The sequence below is a fragment of the Barbus barbus genome, assembly GCF_936440315.1.
Source record: "Barbus barbus genome assembly, chromosome: 33".
NCBI classification, from domain to species: Eukaryota; Metazoa; Chordata; class Actinopteri; order Cypriniformes; family Cyprinidae; genus Barbus; species Barbus barbus.
In genome coordinates, this window is record NC_136761.1 from 10,034,940 (window position 1) to 10,049,812 (window position 14,873).

The 14,873-nt window shown below is 35.9% G+C and overlaps 1 protein-coding gene across 1 annotated transcript in view; it reads right to left on the reverse strand.

Moving 5' to 3' along the window:
- The window catches only part of LOC306852931 (gamma-aminobutyric acid receptor subunit alpha-2), a gene marked incomplete at its 3' end in the record, with an annotated part of 70,678 nt that overhangs the window by 26,549 nt on the left and 29,256 nt on the right, over window positions 1–14,873 (reverse strand). Inside the window, exons 4-5 of the mRNA XM_079390045.1 lie at window positions 12,872–12,954; window positions 12,622–12,765 (exon numbers count right to left, since the gene is read on the reverse strand). Coding sequence (XP_079246171.1) covers window positions 12,622–12,765; window positions 12,872–12,954 — 227 coding nt within the window. The remainder of the gene's footprint in view (window positions 1–12,621; window positions 12,766–12,871; window positions 12,955–14,873) is intronic.

Sequence of the window (14,873 nt, forward strand, 5' to 3'; positions counted from 1 at the left end):
AGACTTTGGAGTGGCCTAGTCAAAGTCCTGACCTGAATCCTATTGAGATGCTGTGGCATGACCTTAAAAAGGCGGTTCATGCTCGAAAACCCTCCAATGTGGCTGAATTACAACAATTCTGCCAGGATGAGTGGGCCAAAATTCCTCCACAGCGCTGTAACAGACTCATTACAAGTTATCGCAAACGCTTGATTGAAGTTGTTGCTGCTAAGGGTGGCCCAATCAGTTATTAGGTTTAGGGGGCAAGCACTTTTTCACACAGGGCCATGTGGGTTTGGATTTTGTTTTCCCTTCATAATAAAACAACTTCATTCAAAAACTGCATGTTGTGTTTACTTGTGTTATCTTTGATTAATATTTAAATTTGTTTGATGATCTGAAACATTAAAGTGTGACAAACATGCAAAAAAATAAAAATCAGGAAGGGGGCCAACACTTTTTCACACCACTGTATATATATATATATATATATATATATATAAACAAAAACAAATTAAACCTAAACCGTAAAATTACAACTAATAATAATAAAAAGGCAGCGGCAAGTGTAAATGGCTATAGATTTTACACATTGTAAAATAGCAGGATTTTCTGAAATTTATACTACTTATTGCAAATAGTGGCAATTATTTGCAAATCAGTATTGTAGTACATTATAAAACAGTGTGCTATAAAAATGTATTGAGTGTAAATTATCATTTTAATTCAATGGATGCCACCTCATTGGGACAATAAATCCCTCCCTACACCTACCCTAACTCTACCTGATACTTTATTTTCAACTTCGATTATTTCCTTCTTTTTTATTGAAAATAAATGTTTCTTTTTTTTTTGTGAACAGTTTATTTTTTATTTTATTTAAAGGCAAACTCAAAAAAATAAAATAACATGCAGTGATACAAAAACTACACTTCAAAAAAGAAGAAACAAAACGACTAAAAACAAAACAAAAAAACAAACAAGAAAAACACATACACCGAGTGCACCCCGTGGACATACATAAACTGCAATTTGGGAAAGGCGACATGCACACAGAAGTGCCCCAAAGGGGACAGACAAAGTCCATGCAGCAATTACAAATGGATCATCCGATGATCTGGGCTCTTCGAGGATGATGTGATTGTCTCCCAAATCCGATCAGAAAAGAAAGTTCATAAGTCACCACTGATATCCTTAGACCAGATACTTGTTATGGACAATGGTCTGCATGATTGTATGAGGAGAAAAGGGCAAACAACTGAAGCAGAAACAACAGAATTATCAGTTAGGATCAGGGAGAATTAATTTTCACAAAGGATGCACTGGCAATTCTGTCAGTATTATCACCATTTCTGTCTAAAATAGAAAGATTAAAATTTATTATTTATATATCACTGCATATGAATTAACTCAAGTCTGCCTTTAAAAAAAAAAAAAAAAAAACACCCCATAAAATGTTTACAGACTGGGGTAAAAACCCTAGGCTGCCACCCTCCTCTGTCTTAATCAGTGACAGTAACATGAAAACCAGTACCATTCTTTAGAACTCCGCCATTAGCCCTATTATAAGAGAACAGAATAACTTAGAATTCACAGAAGTGATAAAGTGGGGTTAAAATAAAAAAGTATGTATACTTTCCATAACGAGGAAACAAACATAAATAATTGCATCATGTACATTGAAAACTGTACATTAGTACACAAGTTTCCTAACCTACATGAAGATCTGCCAGTAGCCGATTGTCACATGAAGATCTAGATCAGTAAATCAGAAGTCGAGTCACTCAGTATTAACAAACCCTTATGCCACGTCCATCCCGGGAAAATTAGGAGCGGGAAGGGAGCTCAGGAGTTGACGTGCTTTGTCCAGTGAGTGCATTAGTTTGGTCTCGCTGTGTTTCATGACAATCTTCAGCGTATCTGGATACTGAAGAAAGGTCTGCAGACCTGCCTCTTTCAATTCTTTCCGTATTGCACTGAAGGAACTCCGTTTCTTTGCCATCGTGGGAGAAAAGTCGAGGAAAAAGCACAACATCGCACTGTCACCCACTTTCACATAACCGTCTTACTTCATTAAGAATCAAATTCCTGTCATTGTAGGGTAACAGTTTGAAGAGAAACACCTACGGTTTGGAGAGATCAGTTGAAGCTCTGGAGTAAACTCGATGTGCGCGTTCGATCTCGATATCTCTGCTCGCAAGTGATGGGATCCAGATCACTGTTGTCAACTCTCACGAGACAAATAAGCAACCGCAGCTTCAAAAACAAACCCAAAACAAGCCCAATATTTTTTGATGATTTATTATCATCAATATTATTTATTATCAATTATTTATTACCAATAAATGAGCCTGCAACATATTAAACTGAAACCACTCTTTTATCTGAAAAGCAAAAACAGAAGCTATTTTACAAAAATTAGCAAACGGCAACAAAAGTGGAAACAAAACTCATCTCCAATCACCTTTGAGCAGAATAGGATTGGAGAGATGGAAAAGGAGAAAAACACAAGAGCTTCAAAGGGGAACTATAACATAGCCACATATTTATAGCCTAAAATATATAGGGGTCATTCTATGTAAATGTAAATGTTTCTGTCCCTATAGCTTTTACAGAAATATATCATTTGGTAACACTTGGCTGCATTGTTTTTATATATTTTAAAACGAAACTGTCTGTTATTTGAACAATTACACCTTCTTGAGCCATCAATGTGGCAATATTTGTTTTTAATTAATTATAAAGAATTCCAAGCACCACGAAACTGCTCGTCCCCACAGCCATATACAGAGGGAAAGTGCTTTATTTTGAGGTCAAAAACAGGTTTTTAATAAAAACCTGTATAATAAAATAAAATAGAATAATGTATATATAACTATCAAATAAATGACATAAAAGACTAAATGCCAAATAAATATTATAGAAAAATATATACAAAAATATATTAAATTATAATATATATTATATTAAAAAAGAAAATATTATATTATATAATATTAAAAATATTATTAAAAATATTTTAAAAATCATTAAGCTGTCATTTATGTGTATTCATAAAGTCAAAGGGAAATCTAATAATGTGGTCTAAGTTTAAATGTTAAAAAATAAATACATTTTAAGATTTTAAATTTTTTAAAAATTTAAATTTTTACATCTTACCATACCAGGCTATTCGAACCAAATGTATTTACTCTTAGTATTAGGATATGACTACTTGTCTTTTTATTATAGCCCGTGATAATTAATACATGACAAAAGCATTGTAAAAAAAAGTCATCCCACTCCTCTACATCTACTTCTATCATCGCTTGGATAACAGCGCCCAAAATAAATAAGCCCAGAAAACCACAACCCGCGACCAGGGATTTTTTTTACGCAACTTTACAAAAAAAAGAAGCCCAAAGTCATAATACGTGGACTTGGCAACTGTGATCCAGATCGGTAGTGACCGTTTCATAAAGCTGATCAGGTCATCCTTCTCGGCACCTTCAGGTAGTCCCAGCAGCCGGAGATTACTGCGTCTGCTGAAGTCTTGTAAATCAGTCACCTGCTGCTCGAGGGCATCCAGTCACACAGTGTGTTCGCCGATCACTTTTTTCTGCTCTCTCTGTTCCCCGATTAAAAAGTAAACTTTAGAGCATATATTCTGGATTGTAGTCATGTGAGAGGCGAATTCGGGCGCATTGCTGCTAATTCAGCCTTCAAAATGTCCACTCTGGAAGCGCGGACACTTGAGGGCACTCTGGAGGCGCGGACATTTGAGGGCGCTCTGGAGGCGCGGAGCTGGATGGGACCAGCGGAGACGTAGGAGGGCTGGACGGGACCAGCGGAGGCGCAGAACTTCCTCCACCGTGAATGAACTCGCAAGGTACAGTACATAAAGCAAGGTACAGTACAGAAAGAAGTGTCTTTTCTGGGCGTGAGAAGGTGCTGTCCATCTTATAGTTCGTTAAATGGTTCAGACAAAAGTGCTGGCTGAGGTGTGTGCTTTAATACTGGCTGCTAATGAGGTGATTGAGTGACAGGTGCAAGTGTTCTGTGACAGCGACAGGCTCATTGAAAAAAAAAAAAAATCCAAGATGGTGGTTGAGTTCAGAAAAATGTTAAATACTGTATATTTAATTCAGTAATGATGAAAAAAATTAAAAAGCACTATGTGTGCTATGCATTGTTCTTATTAGTGTGTTGTTAGCTTAGCAGCATACTAATGTCAGTAACTATTGGAACCAATTGGAAGTTCAAATACAGTTTAGCTTGTGTAAAGTGTTCCAAACAGTTGCTTTATGAGGTTCCATTTTAGTGAGGATTTTGCAGTATACAGGCAGTATACAGCGAGGTAGCTCATTAGGCTTTGCAACAGAGCTAACGTGTGTGTCCGAGCCACAGTCTGTGCACCGTGAAGATGTTAATTAAAGCGTGAAGATGACGATCGGTCACAGGAGGTCACAGGAGATGCTGTGATTCCAGAACACACACTTCTCTGCTGTCTACTATTTACATAAGCAGATGCTTTAGAAGACAGCACCATAATCGAAATCAAACCCCATGAGAGGCTGAAATAAAATGCTCTACAAATCCAGTAAGTCCATTGACACTTACTTAAAAATAACAGTCCCTTTACTAGCATTGATAGTTCCATGAAGAACCTTTGATATCCATGAAAGTGGATATTTGAAAGTAGAAAGTGGAAAGAGCTGGGAGCGTGCATGATGCCTAAAAATGTTGTCTAGATAGACAGCTCCCTATGGTTTGGAACGGAGCTAATATATTACAAAAACACTACATATGACACAAAGATTCTCATTAAGAAGCCTAACCTCACCCTGACCTGAAGACCAACACAGTAATAACAGGAGAAAGACAATGATTTTTTTACACGTCATTTAATAAAGACAAAGAAACAGCCCTCTGAGACACGACTATATGGAGTCTGTTTGAAAAGGGGAGTGACGCAGCAATAAAACATCTGTTGAAAACTGTCTTCAAACACAATGTTATGTTTTCAACAGTATTCAATCAATTATACTGAAAGAAAACAAACATTTCTGACTCAATATTTAATATTTTTGTCTTGTTTTCTATCTAAAATGATTAAATCAAGAAAGACACAAAATCAAGTCTTTTCTGAAACATGTATCAAGATTATGTATGCTTGAAATAAAAACATGAAATAAATATCTGTCAGTGGGGTAAGAAACATAATCTTGTTTGAATTAAGTTTAGTTTTTACTTAAGTCATTAACTAACATTAAAGCGATAGTTCACCCAAAAATGAAAATTCTGTCATCTTTTACTCACCTGTATGGATGTCTTTGTTCTGCTGAACACAAAGGAAGATATTTTGTAGAAAGTTTGTAATCAGGCTGTTTTGGGGCACCATTGACTTCCATTGTAGGAAAAAAAAAATACTACGGAAGTCAGTGGTGCCCCAGAACTGCTCTGTTTCCCACATTCTTCAGAATATCTTCCTTTGTCTTCAGCAGAAAATTCATTCAGGTTTGGAACTACTTGAGGGTGAGTAAATGATGACAGAATTTTCAGTTTTGGGTGAACTATCCCTTTAACAAGAATGAGCAATACATTTGTTACAATATTTATTAATCTATGTTAATATTAGTTAATAAAAGTACCACTATTCATTGTTATTCATAGTTCATGTTAGCTCAGATGCATTAAATAATATTAAAAGGCACAGCATTTGATATTTGATTTTAATAATGTATTAGTATGCCTAAAGGTCATTGCACAGTCTGAAATTTTCACATGCGTTTTTCAGTTTTTTCGTATTCGTCATCCTATTAAAATGCATGCTACGGATGCGAAAACGCAGAAAATCTAACCTGATCTGAATTTTTTTGATGGACGAAAGTTTCGGAGGCAGTGTGTAAATGTGATTGACACAACATGAGGTCATATTTATTTTTTTAACGTTGAAAAATGTCGGACGAAAATTTCAGCCTCAGTGTGCAATGACCTTATATAAATAAATAAATAAATACTTGATAAAAATGTTGACTGTATATGTTTTAACATTTACATAATAATACTACTGCATTTAAATAATCTTAATAATATATTAGTAAATGCTAAAATGAACATTAACCAAGATTAATAAAGAAGTATTCTTCATTGTAAGTTAATGTTAAATAATGCAGTTAACTGATTCAAGCATAAACTTAGATTTTTATTTTTTTTTATAAATTAAAACAAGATTTATACTTTCTTCTCAAGTAAATGTATCTTGATTTAAGAATGTTTAGATATTTGCACTGGAAAACAAGACAAAAATACTAAGCAAGACAATTTTTGTAGTGTGGAAAAAAGCAAATAATTGTGGTATCAACTATTTCAGATTCTATTTCCATCACGAAAAGAAAATTAACTGTGGCTGGTCACTTTTATATGTTTATCTGTTACAACACGTTATCACTCCCAACTCGTCACATATTGAAGCTTGGTCAGGACCCCTTTGGCATCGCTTTTTGACGCTCAAGGTACACCTTTAGCGTAATTTTTCGACTTGCAGGGTCCTCTGTTGTTTGTCTTAGTTTAATGGTTTACATGCATTTGTAAAAAATTGGAAATAATTGTATATAAATTTATACTTTCACTGGAGCACCTAACCCCACCCCTATACCCTAAACCTACCCACTTCTGAACAATATAAAACACGTAACAGGCAAATATAAGTGCAGTCACAGGTATTTATTGCAAAAACTGACCATAAACAAGCAGTATAAAAGCATTACAAACAAGTCGTGTTGCCTTCCAAGTCTTCTGAAGCCATACGATGTCTTTATGTGAAGAAGAGAGTAAAACATAAGAGTCGATAGCATTTCACAACCAAGACTGACATAAGGCTTCTTCTGGCGGCATTTTTTGAATTTACGCACAAAAGAACGAGACTGCAAAAAAGCTTTGCGGTGGATGGAGACAGCGATCGCATCTATTCCTCTCTCAAATCAATCGTTTTGCCTGGAATATTAATATTTTTTAGAATAAATTATGATGTTATATTTTGCGTTTTATTGACAAATGGTAGGTTTAGGGGCAGGGGTTGGGTTACATGCTCATAAATGTGTAAATAATGTAATATAAATAAAACTGTTGTGACTGTTTAGATTGAAAAATCACACCCCAACATATATGCAATAATGGCAATGTTATTACCCAATATATAATTTAATTATGATGATAAAATTCCCAGTATCGCGTCGACATATTGATGCTAAGGGTTTCCTATTTAAAGCAACGGAGGATCTTGCAAGTTGAAATATGATGCTAAAGGGGTACCTTGAGAGTCAAAAAGCGACGCCAAGTGGTCCTGACCAAGCTTAAATATGTGACAAGTTGGGAGAGCGAATGTGTTGGTTTATCAGACAATCTATTCATATCTAAGTGGGTGTCTTTTGGGCCACAATAAGCTGCTATGTAGACTTCATGCTGAGAGTCAAAAGTCTGATCCTGCACATACAAACATAAAAGCATTGCAAATGATGACAGATCTACACTGCTAATTACCACTAGCGAGCGTGCATTGCTCTCTCCCACCACAACCGTGATGCTGATCATCATGGTGATGCTGCCTGTGATCCAGATGTCTCATCTTCTAATCATGATGTCACTGACAGTATGCCAACATCATTTGATCTTTCCCCTTCTCTCTCGTTTTTAAAACTTTTCGCAGGGGAAACCCAGACAACTTTGATGAAACCATCGCCATCAAGCATGTTCGCCAGTAATGATCTCACAAAAACACACAGATCTTATTGTGTGAATATTATGATGGACAGAAAAGAGAACAAAACTGAGAGAGGGGTGATTTTGTGATTAAAGCAGTAGTTTACCAAAACATAAACAAAAGAAGGTGTCATAAACCAAGGGAGCTGTTCCAAATGTCTGTGGTGCTTTCTTGTCATTTTGTGCATTCAATTACATTTTACCAATACATTAGGGTGAGTGAATAATAACAGATTTATCATTTTTGGGTGATCTAGACCTTTAACACTTGCTTTGTGCAAGTGAATATTGTGAAAAGGTCAAGGGCACACATCACACATAACATAACATAACATAACATAACATAACATAACATAACATAACATAACATAACATAACATAACATAACATAACATAACATAACATAAAATATAACATAACATAACATAACATAACATAACATAACATAACATAACATAAAATATAACATAACATAACATAACATAACATAACATAACATAACATAACATAACATAACAATTTTATAAATGAAGAAAACTAAGCCCAATTTAAAGGACCATTAAAGGGTTAGTTTACCCAAAAATGTTCATTCTGTCATCATGATCTCAGAAAATTGATATATTTTGTAAGTCATTGAGATGAAATATTTGGACCACACTGACTTTCACTGAATGCACAAAACAATACATTTTTCAAAATATCTTCTTTCATGTTCTGAAAGTCCTACAGTTTTGGAAGGACATAAGGGTTTTCATTTTTTGGGTGACCTATTTATTCCTTTAAGATCTGCTGCATTATGCACATTTCCCCCTCATTATTCTCATTACTGTAATGCATTTGGACATTTTACTGACAGTTTTTTTTTTTGTAATTCTCATTATTCTCAATGGAACATCTCATTAGATTCTCATTAATGTAACGCTGCTTGATTCTCATGAAAATAATGTCATCAAATCTTAATGTCCTAAAAATAGGCTTTATATTCTTTAAGCAAAATATTATTTCAAATATTTCCTTTCCTGATTTTTTGGGGTGAAATATGACCGGGAAAGAAGATTCACTCATTGATATACTAATGTGTATTCGTTGTTATTGTAAAGCCAAGACAAGTCTGAATAACACATGGGCATCACACACCCTGACATCATGTTTAAGTGCCCACCTGACATTGTGAAAACACACACACACACACACACACACACACTCACACACACGTTTGTTTTTGTAAAAAGTGGGGACATCCCATAGGAGTAATGGTTTTTATACTGTACAAACTGTATGTGCTATTGCCCTACACCTACCCTACACCTAAACTTAGCCCTCACAGGAGACTGTGCATTTGTACTTTCTCCGCAAAAAAATCACTCTGTATGATTTATAAGCGTTTTGAAAAGTGGGGACATGGGTCAATGTCCTGAAAAGTTACATTGACCTTGTAATATCTATGTCATACCTGTGTCATTATACAAATTTATGTCCTCATTTGTCACAAAAACGCACACACACACACACACACACACACACACACACACACACAGGAGTGGTTTTACTCTAAGTGGTTTCCCAGCCTGCGGCCTCAAGGAAGACAGGTATTAAAAAATCCTTCAAATATTATGAACACTCAAGTGTGCAAAATGTAGTGCACACTCAAGTGTGGCAGATGACCCAATTTCCTTCACACTAGACGGCATGTTCACGCTGTTGTAATGAATGATTAATCTCACATCACATGATGGGGACTTACAAGAGCCTCGGGAGAAAAGCCCCAAAGGCTCATGCATGTGTGTTTTAATGCACACATTTGTGTGAGTGTCTCACCGGTACCGGTTTGAGTATATCCGCTTGCTATGGGTGATGTAAACGGAGCTTAACAAAGGTCTGAGCAGAAGACACCAATCCCGCAGGACACAACAAGCAAAGCCATTGCTCGGCAGGGGAATACTGTATTAGGAAATTAAATGGAAACCGTTATCATGTATATTAGAATGAATAGAATTAAGACTCCTCTCATTACCTTCATGCCCTCACAACATCAGAAAGATCACTGATTTGATTAAATTCAGATTTACATGTGCATCCACTATACAATTAATCACAAAAGCAGTTTGTTCAGCAAGATTCTCTAAAAACAGTTGCTTTTCAATGACAGTAGTTGACCTGAAACCAAAAACTGTCAGACAAGATAGTTTAAAGGGGACCTATTATGCCCCTTTTTACAATATGAAAGTTGTAGTCTCAGGTGTCTCAAGAAAGTGTGTGTGAACTTTCAGCTCAAAATACCCCACAGATCATTTATTACATCATTTTGATTATGCAAATGAGCTGCTGCTCCACGCCCCCTTTTCAGAATAGCGTTGTGCCTTTACAGCTTACAGTTTGGTTTTGATTCTCATGTCTATCGCACTGAAATCATGCATTTTAAACCATATTAGTTTAAACTTCTGGTATACGGTTTTCTGAGCACACACATCTGAAGCACGCACACAGAAAGCATCTGTCACACAGCTTTCATGTCTTATTGCGCTTGAACTGTCAATTACACACAAGTTTATGTTAAAAACACACACGAGTTACAAAAACAGTCGGTTATGTCTGTGAAGATCTGGGAACATCTGGGAAAGAAATCGCATGTTTTAAACCAGGTATGCTAAGTGCTTAAAATAAGGACACCCCCCCTCATCAGCTTTTAGGAAGAACTCAAAGAGGGAAACACCGTGGCAGGTGTCGAGTTAAAAGTATACACATTTCCTACCTTATTTGTAAATTAAATTAATCTCCAGTCCTTCTTCTATCGTTTCAGGTTCATCCATAGTTATTCAGATGCTAGAAAAACATATAACTGCTTTTCCAAGTAAAAACCGCCAAATAACATTTACACGTAGTTACGTTATGATATGCAATATTCAGAGGGTGGGGAGATGAGGGACTCCCCCGCTCTATATATCTCTGCATCGACTGAATTAATTCCATTGATTAGGAGTTAAAACTCCCACCCGGGTGACATTAATAATAACAGACCATACAAAATACCAAAAAATAAAATAAGATAAATATTGCCAAGTAACATTGCAAACAACAATAAAATTACATAAGGACTTTAACGGTAAGCGACAACTTTAAAAAAAAAAAAATTACCACTTAGGCATGTTAACAATAATTTTGCGTATATCTTCAACATTGTCTATGACCCGATATGTTTTCAGTGGACTTTCAAAATTAAGCTTTAAGTTACATCTCAAATGCAATCATGATTATATTAATTAGCTTGTGAACTCATTCTTTGAGACGGCCTGAGTATGTGGAGCATTCGCAGCTTATATGGATGGAACACCACTGATGTTTATATTAGATCTGTATACATTTCACTGCTGGTTATACCCCGTATAATTGTGTATGTGACAAATAAAAATCTTGTATGGCAGCAGCGTAATACACAGTAAATAAATGAATAAATCCAATGCTTTCTTGTTTCCTCTGAGGCTGGGACTCTAAATAGTGTTCAACGGAAATTTAAAGGGTTAGTTCACCCCAAAATGAAACTTCTGTCATTAATTACTCACCTTCATGTTGTTCCAAACCCGTAAGACATTCGTTCATCTTCGGAACACAAATTAAGATGTTTTTGATGAAATCGAGAGCTATCTGACACTCCATAGACAGCAACACAACTGAAATATTCCCAGGTCCAGAAACATAGTAAATATATCGGTAAAACAGTCCAAACAGTCCATCAGTGGCTCAACTTCAGCGGCTCAACAGCCATTTTAGAGATTATCACAACGCATTTGCACGCTTTCCCCTAAGCGTAAACAACGCTTAATACGCAGATTACATTCATGCGCGCGCTTTCTATCTATCTATCTATCTGAAAAATGTATCACAGTTTCCACAAAAATATGAAGTAGCACAACTGTTTTCAGCATTGATAACTACGTATAAGGAATGTTTTTGAGCACCAAATCAGCATGTTAGAATGATTTCTGAAGGAGGAACTTCAGCTTTGCCCTCACTGGAATAAATTACATCTTGAAATATATTAAAATAGAAAACAGCTGTTTTAAATTGTTTTACTGTGTTTTTGATCAAATAAATGCAGCCTTTGTGAGCATAAGGGAATTTTTCCAAAAGCATTAAAAAAAATCTAACTTTTGAAGAGTAGTGTATTAGTTATATATCTGCCATCAGCTACTCTGTTCTCTAGTTATCGGTAATAATAATCCCATATGTGTTTATCATTACTGTTGAGCAAGAATAAAATCCAGAATGTCTTTAATTTCTCATAAGCTGTGAATATGCTATCCATTTGTAAAGATAATGTAAACATGACATGAGGTGTGTCTTTTGGGTGTTGTTGTTGTACAGTCCCTGTGCTCAACTGAAGTGGAACATCTTGTATGTGCTCTGGCCTCGATCTCACCACATGTTGAGGATATGTTCGCTTTACTGAGCTACCAAATGCCATCACGCAAGACATGTCACTGCAAACCAAAGATGTGCATGAGAGAGAGAAAGACAGCGAGTGCGAACCATGGGAAGTGAGGGGCAGGGTTTGTTGAGTCTTGCCCAGAGATCGTGTTAAAGCACACAGCAGATTTAGCAGAACAGAACGAATGTGTGCTTGATGAACTATGACAGAAAGATGGACAAATCTGCCGTGACATCAGACAATCCTTTAAAATCATCCTTGTATATTTATCCAACATGTCTTTTCAGTCTCTACGGCTTTCAGAGCTTTTGTTTGAGGACAAACCTAACCAAAAATGTAACTTCTGTCATCATTTACTCACTGTAATGTTGTTTCAAATATATATGAGTGACTTTGGAAGCATCCCTGAAGAATCTTTTGCTTGTTTTTCTATATAATGAAACCATATCCATCAATCTGTAAGTATCTTGACTCACCAGTGCTGGATCTGATGGTTTCGTTCCCCACGGTTTGTCCCAGCAGATCATACTGGTTTAATCTAGAGCTTTCCTCTTCTACCACCACAGAGTTGGATGCATTCTTTGTCCAGGTGTACGTCACTTCTGTTGTCGTGTAAGCATCTGTAGGAATGATTTCAGTGGGGGGGCCACAATTAAAACTTTGCAGATGATTGTTTGAAAGTTTAAATCAATAATTACAAGCAAGACACTCCATGCTGTTACTCACAGCTGCCGAATTTGAGAGGACAGGAGTGGAAGTCCATGGGGAAATCTTCAAGATGCATTGGACACTCAGCATGCACCGTCAACCTGCGATTTACATTCAGACACACAACAAAAGCAGACATTTTATGCCATTACCTTTATTCTATATAGTGATTCTATATAGCTTAGAAATAAATAGAAATTAATTATTCAGCAAGGACACATTAAATTGATCAAAAGTGTTAAAGAATACTTATATTTCAAATATATTTTGAACTTTCCATTCATCAAAGAAACTTGTGGACTGCAGTTTCCATTCATCAAAGTAACTGTGGACTGCAGTTAACCATATTAACCAGGATGCTGAATGTGTATATATATATCTACAGTGGTGTGAAAAAGTGTTGGCCCCCTTCCTTATTTTTTATGTTTTTACATGTTTGTTTAAATGAAGGTTTTTTTTTTTTTTTATGAAGGGAAAACTAAATCCAAACCCACATGGCCCTGTGTGAAAAAGTGTTTAAAACATAACTGTGGTTTATCACACATGAGTTCAGTTTCTCTAGCCACACCCAGGCCTGATTACTGCCACACCTGTTCACAATCAAGAAATCACTTAAATAGGACCTGCCTGACAAAGTGAAGTAGACCAAAAGATCATGTTGAGATCCAAAGAAATTCAGGAACAAATGAGAAAGAAAATTATATATATATATATATATTACTGTACTGTATTTTTAATCAAATCTATCTAAAATCTATCAAAATCTAAAACCTAAATCTAAAAAGCTATAATCTAGTAAAAAATATATGAGGAACATTATTTAATTATTTTTATTTGTGCACCATAAACAAAGGTTGGAAAAATGCCTCTCCTGTTTCTGTCCACATTTTATCACTCTCATACTTTTTAAACTATTGTTTAGCTCTTTAGAAAATTGAATGGCAAAATAAAAAGAGCATTAAAATCACTGCGACATTCACTGCCTAATTCTATATTCTCAATAATATTGTAAATATTCAGCGATCTCTTACTTGTAGTCTATTACTAGTCTCTAGTCTAAATGCAAGTTCATATTCACATCCGTTTCTCCTCTATTTTACTCTGTCTGCTGCTTTCTCTTTCTCAGTCTCTCTCTCAGTTTGTCTCCTTTTTTCTTCCTGCGCTTCACGGCTGAGTCAGGCTCTCATTGATTTGGCAGCGGCGAGGAGCATTTGTGCTCAAAGGAAGAGCTGGGAGCGAGAGAGCGATTTAGAAGAGAGAAAAAAGCAAACAAAATTGAGAGTGTACGTGTTGGAGAGTGTCATGATGTGTTCTGGAGCAGAGTCAGGATGAACAGAGGCGAGATGGAGTCATTACGAAAGGCCGTGTTGTTTGGGGCTTGTGTACACGACACATGACAATATATCACAGATTCTGCTCTTCCTGTTTCATCTGCAGGTAATCAAGGAGATTGATGATGATGTTCGCAGACTCTTGAATATGTTGATTATAATGAGAACTGCACTTTACTAAGAGAAAGTCACTGGTTTCAATGAAATCGGCTCCTACAAAAGTGTCACATTTCTGAAAACAGATGAAACATCTTAATTAGTGGCTAAATCAATACGGCAGCCTGTCATACTGTGGGAGCCGGTGAGGAATGAATTATTCTAATTATCGGGAATACAAGGGGATACAGGGATTTAACATAAGGAATGACTCCATTTGCCACCCACAATATGAGCTAAATGGATCGTTCACCAAAAATATAAATTCTGATAACATTATGTGAGGAACAGTTTAAATTAAAGTCATTATTCACTGAAAAATCCCTGGAGGGCAAGATTCCTTCAGTTTGGGTATGATCCTCATACAAGAAAAAAAAAACACTTGGATTACAGTTCACAAGATTGACAGTGAGAAAAGACAATATGACCATAAATCGTATATTTTTAAGGCTGATCTAACTGCTGGACCTAATTTTATGGTATTAATTATGGTATAGGTTTTAAGGGGTCACTGGATGCAAAATTCACTTTTA